Source organism: Temnothorax americanus, unplaced genomic scaffold (genome assembly GCF_048541705.1).
Source record: "Temnothorax americanus isolate GAGA-0224 unplaced genomic scaffold, ASM4854170v1 Scaffold29, whole genome shotgun sequence".
Classification (NCBI taxonomy): Eukaryota; Metazoa; Arthropoda; class Insecta; order Hymenoptera; family Formicidae; genus Temnothorax; species Temnothorax americanus.
In genome coordinates, this window is record NW_027509432.1 from 2,677,162 (window position 1) to 2,697,500 (window position 20,339).

The 20,339-nt window shown below is 31.3% G+C and overlaps 4 protein-coding genes across 13 annotated transcripts in view; all 4 read right to left on the bottom strand.

Annotated features, from left to right (window-relative positions):
* Positions 1-1,347: 1,347 nt before the first annotated feature.
* On the bottom strand, positions 1,348-5,139 carry LOC143899893 (major facilitator superfamily domain-containing protein 6-like). 8 transcript variants are annotated; one of them, XM_077410664.1, is made up of 10 exons: positions 4,951-5,139; positions 4,376-4,526; positions 3,764-4,065; positions 3,172-3,526; positions 2,803-2,993; positions 2,565-2,701; positions 2,341-2,456; positions 1,995-2,240; positions 1,714-1,860; positions 1,351-1,621 (listed from the first exon to the last, which is right to left on the bottom strand). In XM_077410664.1, exons 2-10 carry the CDS (start codon positions 4,431-4,433, stop codon positions 1,554-1,556), a joined length of 1,620 nt encoding a protein of 539 aa, XP_077266790.1. In that variant the 5' UTR covers positions 4,434-4,526; positions 4,951-5,139; the 3' UTR covers positions 1,351-1,553. The 8 variants fall into 8 exon arrangements, with proteins under 8 accessions (XP_077266791.1, XP_077266790.1, XP_077266789.1 ...); XM_077410663.1 differs by having other exon boundaries at positions 4,376-4,533; XM_077410662.1 differs by having other exon boundaries at positions 4,821-5,139.
* Positions 5,140-6,364: 1,225 nt separating this feature from the next.
* On the bottom strand, positions 6,365-9,418 carry LOC143899894 (major facilitator superfamily domain-containing protein 6-like). The gene is made up of 9 exons (XM_077410666.1): positions 9,236-9,418; positions 8,763-9,064; positions 8,132-8,474; positions 7,772-7,962; positions 7,549-7,682; positions 7,361-7,476; positions 7,031-7,276; positions 6,756-6,902; positions 6,365-6,668 (listed from the first exon to the last, which is right to left on the bottom strand). The coding sequence occupies exons 1-9, from the start codon at positions 9,291-9,293 to the stop codon at positions 6,595-6,597; spliced, it is 1,611 nt and encodes a 536-aa protein (XP_077266792.1). The 5' UTR covers positions 9,294-9,418; the 3' UTR covers positions 6,365-6,594.
* Positions 9,419-9,574: 156 nt separating this feature from the next.
* Positions 9,575-18,589, bottom strand: LOC143899896 (major facilitator superfamily domain-containing protein 6-like). Of its 2 annotated transcripts, XM_077410671.1 has the most exons (10): positions 17,782-18,589; positions 17,392-17,544; positions 16,832-17,130; positions 16,244-16,583; positions 15,882-16,072; positions 15,652-15,788; positions 15,086-15,201; positions 14,742-14,987; positions 14,177-14,323; positions 9,575-14,090 (listed from the first exon to the last, which is right to left on the bottom strand). In XM_077410671.1, exons 2-10 carry the CDS (start codon positions 17,447-17,449, stop codon positions 14,020-14,022), a joined length of 1,605 nt encoding a protein of 534 aa, XP_077266797.1. In that variant the 5' UTR covers positions 17,450-17,544; positions 17,782-18,589; the 3' UTR covers positions 9,575-14,019. The 2 variants fall into 2 exon arrangements, with proteins under 2 accessions (XP_077266797.1, XP_077266795.1); XM_077410669.1 differs by having other exon boundaries at positions 17,392-18,589.
* A 4-nt stretch (positions 18,590-18,593) lies between these two features.
* Positions 18,594-20,339, bottom strand: part of LOC143899895 (major facilitator superfamily domain-containing protein 6-like) — a 4,848-nt gene continuing 3,102 nt past the window's right edge. For both annotated transcript variants that reach the window (XM_077410668.1, XM_077410667.1), the window contains 7 exons: positions 20,276-20,339; positions 19,987-20,177; positions 19,746-19,882; positions 19,505-19,620; positions 19,150-19,395; positions 18,872-19,018; positions 18,594-18,785 (listed from right to left, as the gene is read on the bottom strand). The exon at positions 20,276-20,339 is cut by the window's right edge and continues 279 nt beyond it. In XM_077410668.1, the coding sequence (XP_077266794.1) occupies positions 18,715-18,785; positions 18,872-19,018; positions 19,150-19,395; positions 19,505-19,620; positions 19,746-19,882; positions 19,987-20,177; positions 20,276-20,339 (972 nt within the window). In that variant the 3' untranslated portion in view covers positions 18,594-18,714. The remainder of the gene's footprint in view (positions 18,786-18,871; positions 19,019-19,149; positions 19,396-19,504; positions 19,621-19,745; positions 19,883-19,986; positions 20,178-20,275) is intronic.

The following is a 20,339-nucleotide window of genomic DNA, read 5'->3' on the forward strand; positions in this document are numbered from 1 at the left end:
GTTTGCATTACCTATAATATAACCGAATGTAAGATTATGTAAGATCAGTAAGATTACCCTGGTGGAAAAATGTCTCAGAATTTTTTGTATCCCTATTCGCTCCAAGCTCCAACCATGCCTTTCGTGTCCCACGAATTTCTAATAGTCGTTTGTCGTTTGTTCCGGAAAACAAATGATCGTGGGAGAATCCCCTCCACGCTGGAAAAAGTTATTGTGGCAGGGAACCTCGGGTAAAAATTTCAAAGTCCTAGGCTCATTTACTCTCGAAACGGCGAACAATCAAAATCTCGGTGGGACACGAAAGTGCATGGTTGGAGGATTACGTCAGTGTTGCGTGAAAGGTAAATGAGAAAAATTTAACATTCCACAGAGGTCTATTATGGCTCAGAGACAGGTGGAAGAGGTGGGGAGGAGCTACGATTATAAAAACAAAATTAATTTTTTTACATAAAAAATATCTGTCACACTTCAAATTCGCCTTTTCTTATATTCAGAAATTCTTTTTCTAGCATTCTTTAAGTCCTTAAAGTCCTTCTGTACCATTTAAAAATTACCAAATTTGCGGCGACGAAATTAAAAGTATTCCTATTTAATTAATAATTATCTCATATTTTTTTTCTCATTTGCACTACTTTTAGCTTTAATTTGCGTTTTGGTTCATTAAGAACAAAATTTTTAAACTTTCTCAGAACGCTCAGAATTTTTCATAGGAATTGGAACGTTTCTTTAGAAAAATTCAGACAAAATAATTAAATATTTCAGATTTTTTCCGGCAACACATATCTTTGTAAAAATCTGAATAAATACGAGAAAGTGCAATTTATCAGAAATTTTTACATACATATATACGGATACTGAAATATCCCGAAAATCTTCATTCAATTATTTCCGAAAGTATGAGAAATTTTATATATTTTTTCATAAGTTTCAATAATTCTTACAAAATTTCTGAGAAAATATAAGACATTTCATCAGGGTATGTAGAAGTATGGCTGCGAGATTTTCGCTCTCTGTTCTTCGTTCGCTCGCATCGCGCGCGTGCATACCTTTTGTGTCTTGAATAATATTTTAATTTTAATAATATTTTAATATTTTAATATTTTACCCTTTACGGGAGCCCTGCATCTTCAATTGAACTTTGTCTATATATAACATATAATTTCAACAAATGATAAATATGCGATCACATATTTGATGGCACATTCCTTTGAATTTTAAATAAAAATGAAATAATTTTCCCATTTTTTTAAATTGCTATTTTATATCTTTTACTTGTTTTTTTAAAATAACATGCGTATATTCATTTTTAAATCTATAGATGACCTCCCGAATAAAAATGAAGTTTTTTGCATAATGAAGAATTTTTATATTAATTTTTAATATTCAGAATACGTTTTACATTAGTTTCTTTATCTTAAGACATATATATTTATTTTATATATATTTATATTACGTATATATATATAATATCTTAAGATGTGTATATATGAAACACACACACATATTATTTTTATTATATATTATTTACGACAAAGAGATATATATAATACGTATCATTCTGCTACAACACAGTGTTTCTGTGCATCGTCAGGTTTCCTCCATTCGACATTTTTTCGTGCATCTAACAATAAAAGAGAAATCCCTTATATTTCTTTACAATGTTCTAAAAAAATATTACCAGATTCCGACAATTAAAGATACTCGATCCCTTACCTGGTGTTCTATGTTTTAAGTACAAAGTGTGAAGAATAAGGTACATAATCGCAGAAAATGCTGCAAGTACTGAAAATATTCTTAAAGTCGTTGCACCACCAACTTGTTTGTATAAAATACCTCCGATCAAACTACCGACCGCGAAACCTGATGAAGACAACAATATTTCAACGACGATAAACTTTGATTAATTGGGAAAATATACATTTGGATTAAGTATATATATATATAAGCTCTTCTTGTTATAAAATAATTCTTGATAACTAGGAAGAGAAATTTACCTAAACCGTCGTCCATCCCTGCCACAATTCCTTGAACAGTAGCTGACGTACCGGGTGGTGATACTACGCTCGCGTACGCTACTATTGTTGTATAGCATAGCGCATATGTTGGTCCCTGCATGACAAATTCCACCGGAAGCATCCACCATGGCGTTGGAGCGAGAGATATTAATCCTAGCCGCAGCGCGTAGCATACAAAACAAAACGTAAAGGTATAACCGTATCCAAACTTCTTCAGTATTTTGCCTGAAAAGAAGAGACTCGACATTATACTAGGCACAGCGATATCTTTAATTATGCAAACGCTCTAAACGCCACAAACTGCGACAGAGAAGAAATAATTTACCGGACAGAGAGAAGAATATTATCTCGCCACCGAGAGTCTGCGCGGCGACGATTAGGCCTTCTATCAATTTAATTTCGCCCATATAACCGGTCGCCATAGCAAGATCTTCCAAATACCTAATACAATAAATTATACACTGAATGTAATTCGGCTTAATTAAATTTCGAAATTCTATCGAATGTGACAATGAACAAAAATACATGTTGATAGAGATAAAGATTTACCAGAATAAGAAGTAAATCATAAAGCTATCAAGGATACCCGCAAGGGTAGCAAAACATAGAAATATAACGATGGGTTTCAATTTCAAAAGCATGCATACGTCTTTCAGTATGCTTGACGATCCTGACATGAGCGGCAGCTGTAATGGAGAATATACAATGTAACATGAAAATCCTAAGAAGAAAAGACTATACACTACCGTTCATTTATTTTCACTTCAATCTCCTTAATGTAAATCACCTCCAATTTTCTGCAACAAATCAAGTCGATACAAGTAAATATGAACACAAGGAGAAACGCCGGTGTATAAGTTTTGTAGATTTCCCCTTGCGACCACAAGTCTACTGCGTAGCCAGCTAAAAGCGCTGCCACACCGAAACCGATTGTGCCCCATACTCGCTGCCTACCGTACCCCATTTGTCCACCCTCACCTGAAAAGGTAAGTAATTTGTTGAAGAAGATATTTTTTTACCAATTGAATTAATATATGATATATAAAATCGTTAAACCATTTGTATCGTTGAAAAAATTGTGCTGATGTATGTACATACAGGCATTTTTATATTTTACGTAGCATTAAAATATTGTATATTCCTGCAGATCACTTACCTAATACGTCAAAGCAAATTGCGTCGCTTATGCAATTGGAAACGTTAAAACCGATGTTACCAAGAGACATCAAGAGCACGAATCCCCAGAAGGTGATGGACGTATATAGGCAATGATTATCTTCGAAATTATCGCAGGTAACATTACAGTTACATACATTAAAATTCTTCGTTATATTGACTTGACACAATGACGCCTCGTCAATATTTAATAAACATGTGGTATCCGGCGAAATTACTGCTTCCTTTGTAATCCCATGAAAAGATAATCTCGTAGAAAAATTCACATATTCCTCGCAGACCCAACGACATGTAGCGTCTTTTGTACCGTTACATGATGCCATTGCTGACGTGTGCTTAAAAGGAAGAATAAATCACTTTAAAAATATATTATTTCTTAAAAGCACTAATATACAGATATTTTTAAAAAGACTTATAGTATATTTAGAAACTACTGAAAGTTTAAAAAAATTAAATTGTCCTAGATGTATAAAAATGAATTTACAAATTATCATGAAAGTCAGCTAATCAATCGTTACAGAAATTTTTATTATTCGAAAAATGCGCAATTGTAAGAAAATAAAAAAAATTACATAGTCCATATTACAAGACGGTATAGACGCACAGGAAACATTTTGAAATTGATGATCTGGTAGGAGTGGACCGGGCAGGGCCGGTAAAAAGTACATAAAAATATAGCAGGCACTTGTTACGGCAAGCAGCGCTATAAATATCAATTTTCTCCAGGCGCGGTAATAGTCCACGACGAAGCCAAATGCTGGTTTCGCGATCAGGAATAAAATAGGCAAAATCGCGGTGATGCTACCCATAATTAACGGCGAAACACCGAGTTGCTTGCCGTAAACTGGCAAAAACGGCAAAATAGGACCCATAGCTAAAATAAAAACGAAAATTATACTTAATAATATTATTATTTTGTAATTTTTGTAGTCGCCCTAACATATTATAGCTATAATCTTTTTTTGCATAGTAAGGGCATATTAACAGTCGAGTTTTATTAACATTAAATATGTACCAACGTATATTTTTATCATTCTTTAATGTTAACAAATATCATATTTTTATGTCTACGCATTTTTTATGAACTGTATCGTGTAAAAGAATTTAATAAAATTAAGAAAAATGGTAAAATTCTTAAGAAAATTAGATAAATCTTTGCTTTAAAATGTGAGGCACATACTCACCCGCCATAAAAAAGAAATAATGCGCCTTTACAGGCAGTTGCGTGTAATTAATTTTCATGATTTATTTGCGAGTGTAGGCAGACACTGATAAGCCCAACTAATCTCGTGTCTCGCTCCTTCGGCGTTTTCTCACGCTATAATTGGCGCTACGCTGCAAACTAATAACGTCAGACGTAACGATAAATTTACTCGAGGATATTATTATTACACGATCTTAACACACATATTAAACATAAACATTACATTCGATTCGAAGATTATCGTCGGCGCCATGCGCGCATTTGAATTCAAATCCTCTCGATTCGCGATAGTATCGATAATCTCGAGGTATTATTCTCAAAAACTTCAAACGATATTAATACAAACGATTTTAAAATGGCGTCGCTCGATGCCGTTATCTGCACGTCGTATCAAGAACCAATGCATGTTTCAGGTTGTCTCTCACTCAGTCAGGTCCGAAGGTTTCTCAGGAAGGTTCCCCGCGAGTTTCCCTCTTCGTTCGCCAAGCACTTCGCGGCACCGATTTAATTTTATTATTCGTGAGGAGAGAAGAGGAACCGTCGCGACGAACTCACCGTGTTGGCGTGTTCAGGCCGCCTGCACGCTCGGCGTCAAGCTCGCGCTCCGACGATCTCTCGTTCGTAGATTGAGATTGAGCCTCTTAATTGCACGATAGGCCGCGTGCTATCAGCGATATAGCTTTCAATGTCGCGGCGTGTATGTGCTGTGTATGTGCGATCAAATAGATGTGCCTCAGTTTCAGATGCGCTTCTTGCACTTTCTGCAGCTGCGGGACGCAGAAAGAGGAGAGATGCATATAGGAAAGACAAGCCGCGTACTTGAGCCTCGACGGAATGAAAATGAAGAGGAGAAAGTGGGCGAGCGCAACTATAAGAGGCTGCATGTTTCGAAACATGCTGATGTAGCACTGACAGTATACTGCCGCTGACATAAGCTGCATTTTTGCCGTTCCAAAGTCCAAAATTGTCAGCGAATTTTGGCAGCGCTAGAAGCCGAAACGTACCCCTGCGCTATATATATTAGTAGATAATATATACAATACAGAGCTTAAATGAGGAGGCTGCGTCGTGTGTAATCGAGAGCTTTGACGCGTCATAAATGTTTGAGCGTTCGCTGGATGAGCGTTTCTCCTTCCAGCGGAAGCGTTTAGCCGCACTGACACGACGCGCTAAAATTACAACGATCACGCATCGCGGTAGTCTCGACAGAATGAATGCGTCGTACAATGAGATTATCTCTTAAAACCGAGTCCGAATGGCTATCGAATGTACTGGATAGTCGCGCGAAACATTGCCCCTCGTTACTTCGATAAATGAACGACACGCACGTGAATCTAATAAATCGTTCAACGACGCGCGCTGTACTCAAATGAGATTTATCGTGAGGGAGATTGATAAGGCTGCGAATATCTTGCGGCTTGCTTATACCAACAATTCGATTGTTCGCGGCACGTATCGTTTACGAGATTATCAATAAAGATATATATGTAGTTATTATGAAAAATCAAATTATAATTAAAATCAATTCTAAATTGCTCCAAGGACTTGCGATTACGGAACATCTGGCAATATGATAATACCCTGTGTTTGCAGCACGATATAAGAATACGTGATAACGACACGAGATTACTTAGAAATTACGATCCTTCTATTTAACTTGCAATGCTATGTTCGTCGTAAAATTACGAATTTTGTATAATCAAGCGCAGAAACTGTCAACATAATACATTATCCATCGATATCTGCATAAACAATACACATTTGAATCAAATCGAATCTTTAACATTGTGTATATGTATAATTCGTTAAACAAAACTTGCCACGTACAAACATAAAGGCATAAATCTCTATAGTAGCTCGTTCGTACTTTTGAACTAATTGATTAGTTTAATTTTCACGATACGATCTACAAATAATTAAATAAAAATTATCAAGTAATTATATCATGGTATCAAATAATTAACAGCAATTGTATACAAACGAAAATAAATATAATTTCTATATTGATAAAATAATTTGCAATTAAAATTGATATGATGATAATGTATAAACCACGTGTTTACAACAACTACAGTATACTCCGATAAAAATATTAAATAATGATTTGCATCAAGTTTTCATATCACAAGAGATATGTTAAAATTAAAATGTTTTATAATATATTATTAATTATCAAAAAGATTATATACGAAGCATGTATTATGACATTTCATCTACGTCACATTGTCTCCGCGCATCGTCTGGCTTTCTCCATGCAACGTTATTTCGTGTGTCTGCAATAAAAAGATATAGTTTTTTACATTTTCACAATCTGAAAAAATTTGTCACCTTTCGACACATTAAGTTACTTGATTTCTTACCTACTGTTGTATGTCTTAAGTATACGGTATAAAGTATAATATACCCTATAGCAGAAAATCCTGCGAGCGCTGAATATATTTTGAAAGTCATTCTACTACCAACTGTTTTAATTAAAAAACCAGCTAAGAAACCACCAATCGAATATCCTAAAAATATTGCAAGATTACATTTAATAAATCGCTAAATTTATTAGAAAAGTAAATATACTCGTATTCTTTATAAAAATCACTTTTATTGCAAAACGATTTTTGAACTAATGACTAAGAAAGATTACCGAGACCATCCTTCATTCCAGACGCAACTGCTTGAACGGTAGCCGATGTGCCAGGCGGTGAAATTACGTTCGCGTACGTTACTACTGTTGCGTAAAGAAGTGCATATGATGGCCCTTGCAAAACAACCTCCACCAGAATTATGTGCCATGGCGTTGGCACTAAGGATAGAAATCCCAGCCTCATCGCGTAACATAAAAAGCAAAATGTAAGCGTGTAACCGTATCCAAATCTTTTCAATATATTGCCTAAAAAAAGATAAAACTCTCATTGTTATGCTCAATTATATCTTATGTTGCAAAACATGAAAGAAAACACATTTTTAACATTACCAGACATAAAGAAGAATATTACTTTGCTACATAGAAAACCTATGCATGTCGTTAAACCCTGTATTAATTTAACTTGACTCATATAACCAGTCTCCATAGCAAGATCTTCTATATACCTAATAAAACAATTTATTGTAATATTAATTCTCTAACATAAATTTCTACGTTTTATTACGTAAAAAATTTACCAAAAAAAGAAATGTATCAAGAGACTTTCAAAAATTCCAGCAAAAATAGCGGTACATAGAAATATAACGATTGGTACCAATTTCAAAATTGTATGTACATCTTTTAATATATTTGGCGATTTTGTCAGTGGCAGCTACGATAAAAACATAATAACAATTAAAAATACAAAATTAAAATTAAACTACCGCACTATTTGTTTTTTCTTCTAAACGTATAAAACACCTTTAATTTTCTATAGCAAATAAAATCTATAGAAATGAATACGAGCACGAAAATAAACGCCGGTGTATAAGTTTTGTAGACTTTCCCTCGCGACCACAAATCTATTGTATAACCAGATAGAAGTGTTGTGAGAGAAAAACCAATTGTATTCCACATAAGCTGCTTGCCGAATTCCATTTGTCCATTTTTACCTGAAGAATTAAACTTTATTGTAAAGTATTTTCTCATTACATTATAATATTATATGAAAGTATTTGTAAAATAACTTATTGCTTAAATTTGTTTGGTATGGTTATATTATTCTTGTAATTCAGCGAATTGCTCTGACAATGGGATATATACGGCTATGAAATTATTTACCTAATATGTCGAAGCAAATTGTATCGTTTACGCTCAAGGAAACGTAATAACCAACTTGACCAAAAAACATCAAGATAAAGAAACTCCAAAAAGTAATAGATGTATATAGACATTCATCGTCCACGAAGTTATTACATGTAACGTTACAATTATAATTTGCTGTTACATTTCTTCGGCACAATGACGTATCGTTAATATTTAATAAGCACGTAGTGTCCGATGAGATGATTGCTTCCTTCTCGGCTGCATGAAAAGATAATCGCATGGAAAAATTCATATTTTCACACATCCAATGACACGTTGTGTCTTTCGTACCGTTACAGGATGCGATTGCTAACGCATGCTTAAAATTAATAAATAAATAAATCATATTTTTAAATTCACAACTGAAAATAAGTTTTATACTAAAAGTATTAATAACTAAGTTTTCTTAAAGATTTAGAGTGTTGAGAAGATTTTGACATCTTAAGGTATTTTTATGTTGATGATGACATATGAAACATCTTATTAGTACGTAATAGGTGCTCTATTTTGTGAGAATGAGATTTTTAAACAGTTATAGGAAACTCGTATTATTATTGTTTTATCTAGATTCTAGAAAATTTACAGTTACATGAAAACAAAGACTTACATGGTTCTTATCGCAAGGCAGTAAAGACTCGCAAGACATATTTTGGAACTGGTGGTCCGGTAGTATCGGACCGGGTAGAGCCGGTAAAAAATACATCAAAACAAAAGACATACTCGTTACGGTGAACAATGCCATAAAAATCGCTTTTCTCCAGGCGAGAAAATAATCCGCGGCGTAACCGAGTATTAATTTGCCAATCAGGTGTGCAATAGGTAAAATCGCGATAATGCTACCCATAATTAATGACGAAACACCAAGTTGCTTGCCGAAAACTGGTACGTATAATTTAATGGAACCCATAGCTAAAATAAGAAAAATGATTGTAACTACATTTACGGATATACTCGATAATATAATTTTTTTAATTATTGATATATGTGATTTATTTTAAATGTCTTTCCAGTTACCACGCAGGTATTTCAGAATTAAGTGAATTGCTGTAACATATATTACGAGATTTAACGATTACTCACCCGCCATAAAGAAAAAAAGATGCATCTTTAGAAGCAAAAGAGTGTGATTGATCTTCATTATTTATATTAGAATACACATTTCAAGCTGATATGATCAGTAAGAGTTTTATATTTCACTATTTTACGTTCCCTCGTAAAAATGTATTACTGACGCTATATGCTGACTTACTATGCTATGCTGAACTACACGTCAAGTGTAGTTTGAAGTATTAACGTGCAAAAATATTATGGAAAATTACAATGCGTATTATGCAATAGTACATTATAAATAATTGTTTTGAAATTTAAGTATTTTATCGCTATCGATATACATAATGGATTGCACTCATGGCAGGTACAGAAAAATATGACCGGTGACTCACCGGCGGAAGAAAGGAAATAATGACTGATACAGGTCAAGCTGTCTTTTTCTACCCAGTAGCATATTGATCTCTATAATACCTTGTTTTCTCTTTGTTTAATTCTACCGGACACTTTTTGAATGCTTTCATGTAGGGATCGCGTAATCCATCCTAGTAAAAATTCTATCCTAGTAAAAAATGCTTTAAGTTCTGTAACACATCAGTATATGTATGAAATTGTAGTATTGAAATAATTATGGTAATATATTACCAGATAAAAAGAAGAATACCAATTTACTACCGAAAGTCTGCGCCACTACGATTAAACCTTATTCCTATCAATTTAATGTTACCTATATATATATACCTATATATATATATATATATATATATATATATACATATAGGTAACATTAAATTATAATATATATATGTATATATAACCGGTTTTAATAGCGAGATCTTCCAGATACCTGTAAAATCAAGCTACATTATACATCTAGATACAAGCGAAAATATAATACCACTGATTAAGATAAAAAATGTAACGAAACATAAAAATATAACGATAAATTTTGATTTCAAAAGCGTAAATACATCCTTCGGTATGGTTGTCGATTCTGATTCAAATGGCAACTGTAACAAAAATGTACGATAACATAAAGATAACACACAAGAACAAAACTATGTGCTATTGTCCCAGTATATTTTTGAATTTGTAATGCATAAAACGCAATCACCTTCAATTTTATGCAGCGGATCGGTACAAGTAAATATCATCACAAAAAATATTGACGGTGTGTAAATTTTGTAGACTTCTTCCTGTGATCACAAGTCTACTCACAAGGTATCCAGTTAAACATGCTACAACACCGAAATCGATTGTACCCCAAAGTCGCTGTCTATCGTATTGCAACTGCAACGTTACTTGTGATAATTTCAACGATGATAAATATCGATACACATCTATCACATTTTAGGGTTTTGTCTTGTTGATGTGTTTTACTTTCTCCTGAGAAAGTAAACGTTGTTAAAAATAGTATCTCTCTTTTACGTAATGTCATTATTGAAAAATATAAAATTATTTATTGCGAAAATTTGATTTATATTTAAATTTTTGTATTATGGTAATTTGCTTTTATGCTTGTAAAATTACATACTTAATATGACAAAACAAATCGTATAGCTTAAACTAATGAAAACATAAAAGGCAATGTCTCCAAAACACATCAACAGGATAAAACCCTAAAAATGTGATAGATGTGTATAGACATTTATCATCGTTGAAATTATCACAAGTAACATTACAATTATAATCTGTTGCATTTCCTTGACACAATGACGTCTCATTGATATTTAATAAGCATGTAATATCTGGTGAGATAATTGCTTCCCTTTGATCTGCACGAAAAGACAATTGCATGGAAAAATTAGTATTCTTACGTTCCCAATGACATGTTGTGTCTTTTACACCGTTACACGATGCTACTGCTGAGGTATATGTTTGAATAAAGAACGAATTAAAATTAAACATGTTTTGTATTAAGAAACACTAAGAATTAGATATTATTAAAGATGTAATTTGTCTTTTATATTTTTAGAGTTTTTGATAAAAGTTTTGAGTTACATTTATAAGTTATTATATATATATTTATAACATATTTTAAATATGTAATATGTTTTAGAAACTTTTTTGCATTTATATAAAATTCAAAAATTTATTACAAAAATTTATATAAAATATTATGTAAAATAATGTATGAAAGTAAATATGCTCAAAATTTTCTATTAATAAACTACACAATTGTAAAAAAATATAAATTTACATATTCCGTATCACAATGCGGTAAAGTTACATAAGACATGTTTGAAAGTGATACTCTAATGGGGCATAGACCTGACAGTGGGATAAGAAAAATGTCATAAGGTGGTAATTATTTCCTATGACAAGTAATAATAGAAAGAATATTTTTCTCCACGCTTGAGTGTACAAGCAAAATCATAGCGATACTACCAATAATTAGTGGTGAAATACTAATTTGTTTTCCGTAAACGTGTAGAAATGGGAAAATAAAACTCACACCTAAAATTAGAATTATTGTGTATATATATATTAATTTAATAGTATAATTTTCTGTATAGGTAAAATTTATTATTAATATTTCTTCAAATTATCCATATTTACACTGGACACACCCTGATTCGCGGATATTTATTCATTAATTTTTCATTAATTACCGAAAATCTCGTGAAATGGTAAAGGACTTTTCAATTTAGTTTAACTCGCTTTACTCACAAGAGATAGTGTTTTGTGTGTGTGTGTGTGTGTGTGTGTGTTAGCACGATAATTACCTACTAAATACCTTGTAATAACTATATAGAAAGTCATGCAATTAAATAATTAATATTTGTAAACAATCGCGAAAGCGTTAATGATTTATGAATGTCGATCACAAGATAAATACTTTTTTTATTATATGTAGATATTAATTCAATGTAAACTGTATATAGTATAGATCGTACTGATGCAATTATTCGCTGCGGTTGTTGACAATACTGTGCAAAAACTCTGTATGAGTTTTTTAAAAGTTTACACACACACACACACACACACACACACATACATTACAAAATTATCAAGTATTGCATATCAAGCGGTCATATATAATACACTGCTCTTCGTTATTTACAATATTTACATAAATAATATATTTGTGAGTGTAATAAATTCTTTAAAAAATCCATATTTTACAATGCATATTCAGTTGTTAAATAAAACTTGTTGGAAGTAAAAATTCTTAGAAGAGGGATATATTGTATTGTATATTTAGTTGTTAAATATTATTTGTAGCAAACAGAATTTAGTAAAGTAAAATAACTAAAGTAAATAAATTGATAAATATATAACAGATATTTTTATTGTGTGATATCTGTCCAAGCCACTTTTTACTCGTGACTTGAAAAGCCTCCTTAGCATCTTCTTGTTGAGCAATCTAGTGAGAAATTAGTAGAAAAGTATAGATGCTGGAATTGTATCTTCACGCATACATCACTATACACTATTTGTTGATGTGTATGAGTTGCAGGAACTGTGACATACAAGCGCTATCCTGACGGTTGTAGATTGAGATAAGATAAGAAGTCCCTCCTTGATGGACAAACCTACTTGAATATTTATGCTATTATTTAAACTAAAATAATCGACCACACAACAAAAATAATAAAAATATATCTTTGAATTAATAAAAATGTCGCTATAAAATTATATCTGTAAATGTCTGATAAAACATTCTGCGTTTCAAGCAATGGAAGCATTACTATTATATTTTCAATAATAATAGTGATAATGATGTAATTTGTAAAATTACATAAACATTACGAATTCTTTAAGAATCTATTGTGTAAAATATACTTGTCGTGAAATTGTATTATGTAGAAATGTTACAAATTATTGCGATTTATCGTGATTTACATAAAAATGTTGTATTATACTCTTTCTTATTGTATAAAAAAAAAAAAGGATTTGACATTATATTTCTGTTACACGATGTCTCCATGCATCATCTAGTTTCTAGTTTCTTCCATTCAACATTATTGCATAAATCTATAACAAAAGAAAAATTTGATACCCTTCGACAATCTGAAAAAAAATTGTCACATTCCGACTGTTAAAATTACTTAAATCCTTAACTGGTGTTTTATGCCTTAAATATAAAACATAAAGAATAAAATATGTGAATGCAGATAAAAACTTATAATTACAATGTACTTGCGAGCCCGAAGAAGATGTTTGAACAATATGCATCTATATTATTTTTAGCTGTTGCATATAACATTATGCATATGATTATGCATATGTCTGTTATTATCTACAAAAAGTAAAAAAATCACAATTACCATAATGTCATAAATTTAAAAATATTTTACGACATTGCTTATAAAATTTTTGTACGCATTGTTATGTATAAATGGATAGATAAATTTGCAAGTAGTAAATATTTGTTCATGTTTAACTTTCGCGATATTTTGTTCATAAAATTATCAAATAATTAAAAAAAATAATAATAAGAAGAATCGAGACTAAAGGACGATGGATAAAAAGGGCCGATTTTGGCTTAAAAAGTGTAATATAACGTAAATTATACATGTATTTTTTTGGATTGCTGAATATAATCGTATTCTTATCTTATAGCATTTTTATTCGTCTAAACCCGTGGAAAAGTGATCAAAATTCGCCATGAAAAGGTCGAAATAAATTACATTTAATAGTCATTTAATATAGTAATTTAATTACAATTTTTCTAAAAATCTATCTCGCATAATATTTGTAACAAAATTGTATTATGTAGAAACATGACTAATTATGGCGATTTATCGTAATTTACATAAAAATATCGTATTATAATTTCTCTTATTATACAAAGAAGAGTAAGAAGATTTATGTCATGTTTCTGCTACTACACAGTGTCTATGCGCATCATCCGGTGTTTCCCACTCAACATTGTTGCGCGAATCTACAACAAAAGAAATCTGCTGCTTTTTGACAATATTTTGAAAAAAATTGTCACAATTTGGCTATTAAAATTATTTCATTCCTTACCTGTTGTTTTATGCTTTATGTATGAAATATAAAGAATAAAATATGTTAATGCGGAAAGTGCTGCAAATACTGAAAATATTCTCATGGTTATTGTACCGCCAAATGTCTTATACAAGATACCACCTATCAAACTGCCAACCGATATTCCTAGGAATAATGTATAACATTTCAGAGCGATAACAATTATTTGAGCACAAAAATATATATACAGGGTTTCTATAAAGTCTTTTGTCACCCCTATATTTCGCAAATGGCTCATAATAATAAAAAAAACCGCGAAATACGTGTTTGATCATTTCGAGAGGCTACTCTTTTAAGTTACTTTCTTAAAAGAACTTTCTTAAAAAAAAGTAACTTATAAAAGAGTAGACCCTCGAAATGATCGAACACGTATTTCGTGTTTTTTTTAATTATTTTGAGCCGTTTGCGAAATATAGAGGTGACAATAGACTTTATAAAAAAAACCTGTATACATATTATTTATATAATATATGAATTTATATGTGTAAATGTAAAGTTTTTTAAATAGAGTAGTTCTCGATGAATCCAACCAAGTAAATTTTACCGAAACCGTCATATATGCCTTGAACAAGTGCTTGAACAGTAGCTGAAGCACCGGGTGGTGTTACTACGTTCATATATGCTACTATTGTTGCTAAGCAAAGGGCATATGATGGCCCTTGCAGAATTAATTCTATCGGCACTATCCACCATGGCGTTGGAGATAGAGATACTAATGCCAGCCGAAGTGAGGAGCATACAAAACAGAATATAAAAGTGTAACCATAACCAAACTTCTGCAGTATTTTGCCTGAAAAAGAAATAATATTTTTTAGAAAAAAAAATGCATTTAATTATGTATTACCGTCGTATATGTAACAAATTTTGATGAGAAGTAACTAAAGTCACCAGAAAAGAAGAGGAATACTACTTCGCCACCGAAAGTTTCCGCTGCTATGACTAATCCTTCTATCAATTTAACTTTATTCATATAACCGGTCGCGACAGCGAGATCTTCTAGATACCTGTAAAATTAAATTACATTAAATATAATTAATTTTGAGATTGTACGATCGTGTAAGATATACAATCAAACGAAGGAAAAATTGGTCAAGACTGGATATATCTTGTAATTTTCGCATATTATTCCGTTTATTCCAAATTTCTTGTGTATATTTTAATAAAATTAAATTGATATTAATTTAATTGTGTAATTGTATCGTTCTGGCTTTGGTTGAGACTGCATTATGTCCGAAAGTAACGGCGCCAGGGCAAAGAATTGTACGTAAAAAGTCACTCGTCAAGAATTAATATATTATTCGGACAAGCAAGATCCAGCCCTGACCGATTAGGCCGTTTTTTCCTTTGTTTGATAATTAATTTTATTTTCAATCTTATTTTATCTATCATTTTATGAAACGACAGATAAGCGAATGTATATTGCCGCCGTGCCAAAAGGGATAAAATAAGTTTACCACAACAAAAAGTTACGTTTGATAGTATATTGGATACCGGCAAAAGCAACAAAACACAAAAATATAATAATAGATTTTGATTTCAAAAGTGTAAATACATCCTTCAATATGGTTGCCGATCCTTTTTCAAGTGGTATCTGCAACAAAAATTTGCATGCAATAAGACATAAACGAAACTATGCGCCGTTGATCTAGATTATGTTTTATTTTGAAATGCATAAAACAATCACCTGCAATTTTATACAGCAGATCAAATCGATGCAAATAAATATGAGCACGAGAATGAGCATTGGGGTGTAATTTTTATGAATTTCGTCTTGTGACCATAAATCCACCATATATCCGGATAAACATGCTGCAATGCCGTAACCCATTGTGGCCCACAGTCGCTGTTTTCCAAATTTTAACTGTTTACCTTGTCCTGGACAAAAAATCTTTATTTTAAAAATAATATATCTTATATTTACATAATATTATTTTATAAAACTATAAAAGTATTTATTGTAAAAATTTAAATGGTATGATTTGTATGACCAAAGTTTCATATTTTTTGGCAATCAGCACTAAAATTTATGTTTAGAAACTCACACACCTAATATACGAAAACAAACTGCATCGCTTATGCTCAAGCAAGTACCGAAACTAGTCTCGCCAAAAGACCACAAGAGGATATAACTCCAAAAACTGACAGATGTATATACACATTCATCTTTGAAATTATCACAAGTGACTTCGCAATTATAATTGTTTGTTACATTTTCTTGGCTCAATGACGTCTCATTGACATTTAACAAGCATGCCGTATCTGGTGAGATAATTGCTCTCTGTTGGTCTGGATGAAAAGACAATCCCATGGAAAAATTTATATCGTTGCATATCCAACGACAAGCAGTGTCTTTTGTACCGTTACACGATGCAATCGCTGATGCATGCTTAAATGAAAAACAATTGAAGAATTAAACTAAACATACTTTCCTTTGACTAACAAGCACAAACAATTAAATTTTATTGATGATATGCTATTTTATACTTTTAATATGTTTAAGCAATTTTTTTTTTCAAAATTAATTGACATATATATTATACATAGAATATAATTATATAAATTAACTTATATGTTTATATGTATTAACATATTATTAAGTGGTATTATAGACTTTTGAAATTAACTTTAACTTACGAATTTCATTTCGCATTGCGATAGAGATGCATACGAAATATTTTGAAAATGATGATCCAGCAACGTTGGGCCTGGCAATGACGGTAAAAAGAATATCGAAACATAAGAGCAACTTGATAGCGCGTTCAATGCTATAAAGATGAATTTTCTCCATTGAGAATAGTCTGTGATGAAGCCAAGTATTAGTTTCGCTATCAGGCCCAGTATTGGAAAAATTGTGCCAATAATACCTACAACTAATGGCGAAATACCAAGTTGCTTTCCGTAAACTGGAATATATGGAAAAGTAGTACCAGCACCTAAAATATAATATATAGGAAGTTATTATTAAATATGTAATGAAATATAATGCATAAAAATACGTTACACATTGTAGTAACGTGTATTCTTTAATTAACATTTATATATTCGTGATACAGATTTTTATATAAAAACAGATTTAAATATAAAAATAAATTTTTTTATTTTAAAATCTACTTTAAATTTAATTTTTTATAATCTATGCGTGTAAAAGAAAGAGAATATATATTTATATATTATATATATTTATGCTTACTTACTCGCCACGTAAAAGAAATAATGCGCCTTTATACGCAGATGTCCGTAATTAATCTTCATGATTTATAATTGTGAGAAAAAATAAATTGTATATCTTCTTCAAATTTATATTCCGCTACTTTTCACTTTTACATAGAAATATCAGGTAATTAAATCTGTCGAAATTTCAATAATTTTGAAACTGCTTGCTACAAATGTCGATAGAATGTCGGCAAAAACATAACAAAATATTATAGCAAATTGACTGCAAAATGTGCCATTTCTCTTGCCAGCAGCGTCTGCCGGTACGATACGTGTTTATAGACACGGATATTACAAAATTTGTTGTAAATTTAAGCAAATTTTGTCGTTATTCTGCGAACAGTTTGATTATTAGGAAAGTGCTAACATACCAAAATTATTTAGATCCTATATGAAAACACACTTGACGAAGCGACTAAAATTTCAATTGTTGGCGACTGTGTACTGTTATACGCTGCGCTTTGAAATAATTGTTTTTCAAATTTATATCATATCTATATTTATTTATATTATTCTTCTTCTTTTTTTTTTTTTTTTTTTTTTTAAAAATAGGCGTTGTCGATATTCGCATATCGGATATCTCGAAGTTTATTGTTGCCGCTTTTCCGCGTTGCCGATTGGTTCTTTGGTTGCGCTTACTTCATGAGCAGCTGTCATCGTATATTTTTACAGTGTGCAATGTTAAAGCTAAATATAAGCACGCGTCTGTGATGTCTAGTACTTTTAAATAACGAGTGTGATAAAATCGTTGCGTAAAATATCTATTGTTAGCAACATAAATAATAAAAAATTTTAATTTTAATACACTTAGGATCTAATAAATTTGTTGATGTTGACAGTTTGAATTATTAAATTTTTCTTATCTATATGAATAACAAAACTTAAGATGACAATATACTTATAATGACAATGTGACAATATACTACTAAAGCATTAAGAAAGACATTTCAACAAATATGCACAGGTCATTCTCAGTCATTGCGTAAAGCATTATTTATATTATTATCTACAAAGAAAATAAAGTGTGTTATAATTACCGTTCTCGTGAATTTAAAAACTTTTCTGTATATAAGATGTATATAAAATTTTCTATTGTCAGATATATATGATATATAGATTACATTTAATAGTAATTTAATATAATAATTAATTTACAATTTTTCTAAAAATCTATTTTGTATAATATTTGTAGCAAAATTGTATTATGTAGAAACATTACTAATTATGGCGATTTATCGTGATTTACGTAAAAATATCGTATTATAATTTCTCTTATTATATAAAGAAGAGTAAGAAGATTTATGTCATGTTTCTGCTACTACACAGTATCTATGCGCATCATCCGGTGTTTCCCATTCAACATTGTTGCGCGAATCTACAACAAAAGAAACCTGCTGCTTTTTGACAATATTTTGAAAAAAATTGTCACAATTTGGCTATAAAAATTATTTCGTTCCTTACCTGGTGTTTTATGCTTTATGTATGAAATATAAAGAATAAAATACGTTAACGCAGAAAGTGCTGCAAATACTGAAAATATTCTCATAGTTATTGTGCCGCCAAATGTTTTATATAAAACACCTATTATAAAACTACCAACTGCAAACCCTAGGAATATTGTAACATTTTTTATTAGCAATAACGTTTATTAATTGCAAAAAATATTTATATCATATATTTGTATGTGATTTTTGTGACAAAATACTCATCGATAAGTGCATCTGTGTAAGTAATCTTACCGAAACTATCATGCACGCTTTGAACAAGTCCTTGAATAGTGGCTGACGTACCGGGAGGTGTTACTACGTTCGCATAGGCCGATATTGCAGCTATGCAAAGTGCAGAAGATGGCCCGTGCATGATTAATTCTATCGGAATTATCCACCATGGCATTGGAGCGAGAGATATTAATCCTAACCGCAGCGCGTAGCACACAAAACAGAATACAATGGTGTAACCGTATCCAAGCTTCTTTATTATTTTGCCTAGACAGAATAATGCAATATAATATCTTCTTAGAAAAAAATTGATTTTAGTTACAGTTTTAGTTATTGTTTAGTTACAAATTGTAATAAAAAGTTACTAATGTATTACCAGAAAAAAAAAGAAATGTTATTTCGCCACCGAAAGTCTCCGCTGTTACGACTAATCCTTCTATCAATTTAATTTTGTTCATATAACCAGTCCCAATAGCGAGATCTTCTAAATACCTATAAGTCAAGTTTATACATTGATAACTAATATTCTTGCAATTCCTACATTTTATGAAGTGACAGATAAACGAATACATGTATATATGTACAGTATTGCCGCCGCGATGAGAATAAAAGTTTACCAAAACAAATAGTTACGCTTGATGACACTAAGGACACCGGCAAATGCGACAAAACACAAAAATATAACAATAGATTTAGACTTTAAAAGTATAAACACATCCTTCAATATGGTTGTCGATCCTTTTTCAAGTGGCATCTGTAACAAAAATTTATGACAACATGAGGACATAAATAGAAAACTATGTGCTATTATTACTTTAGTTTATTTCTGAATTTGTAATGCATAAAACGCAATCTTACATCCAATTTTATACAGCAGATCAAATTCGCACAAGTAAATACGAGCGCGAGAATAAGCATTGGGGTGTAATTTTTATAAATTCCGTTTTGCGACCATAAGTCGACCACATATCCGGATATACATGCCGCAACACCGTAACCCATTGTGGCCCATAGTCGCTGTTTGCCAAATTTTGACTGTTTACCTTGTCCTGGGGAAGGCAAGCTTTATTTTAGAAATAGTAATTCTACTTAAAATTTTATATGTCGGCAATTTAACTCTAAAATTTATGTTTATAAAGTTACATACCTAGTACATGAAAACAAATTCCATCGCTTATGCTTATAGAAGTAAAATAAGTTGTCTCGGCAAG

Coding starts and splice junctions, on each gene's coding strand:
- LOC143899893 (XM_077410664.1), bottom strand. CDS start 4,433: ATGAAAATTAATTACACGCAACTGCCTGTAAAGGCGCATTATTTCTTT. Junction 2,457..2,564: donor ATGATTTACTTCTTATTCTG/GTAAATCTTTAT, acceptor TTATTGTATTAG/GTATTTGGAAGATCTTGCTA. Junction 1,622..1,713: donor CTTAAAACATAGAACACCAG/GTAAGGGATCGA, acceptor TTTTATTGTTAG/ATGCACGAAAAAATGTCGAA.
- LOC143899894 (XM_077410666.1), bottom strand. CDS start 9,293: ATGAAGATCAATCACACTCTTTTGCTTCTAAAGATGCATCTTTTTTTC. Junction 7,477..7,548: donor TTGATACATTTCTTTTTTTG/GTAAATTTTTTA, acceptor TTGTTTTATTAG/GTATATAGAAGATCTTGCTA. Junction 6,669..6,755: donor CTTAAGACATACAACAGTAG/GTAAGAAATCAA, acceptor TTTTTATTGCAG/ACACACGAAATAACGTTGCA.
- LOC143899896 (XM_077410671.1), bottom strand. CDS start 17,449: ATGAAGATTAATTACGGACATCTGCGTATAAAGGCGCATTATTTCTTT. Junction 16,584..16,831: donor CGCAATGCGAAATGAAATTC/GTAAGTTAAAGT, acceptor TTTTCATTTAAG/CATGCATCAGCGATTGCATC. Junction 14,324..14,741: donor AGGCATATATGACGGTTTCG/GTAAAATTTACT, acceptor CATTATTCCTAG/GAATATCGGTTGGCAGTTTG.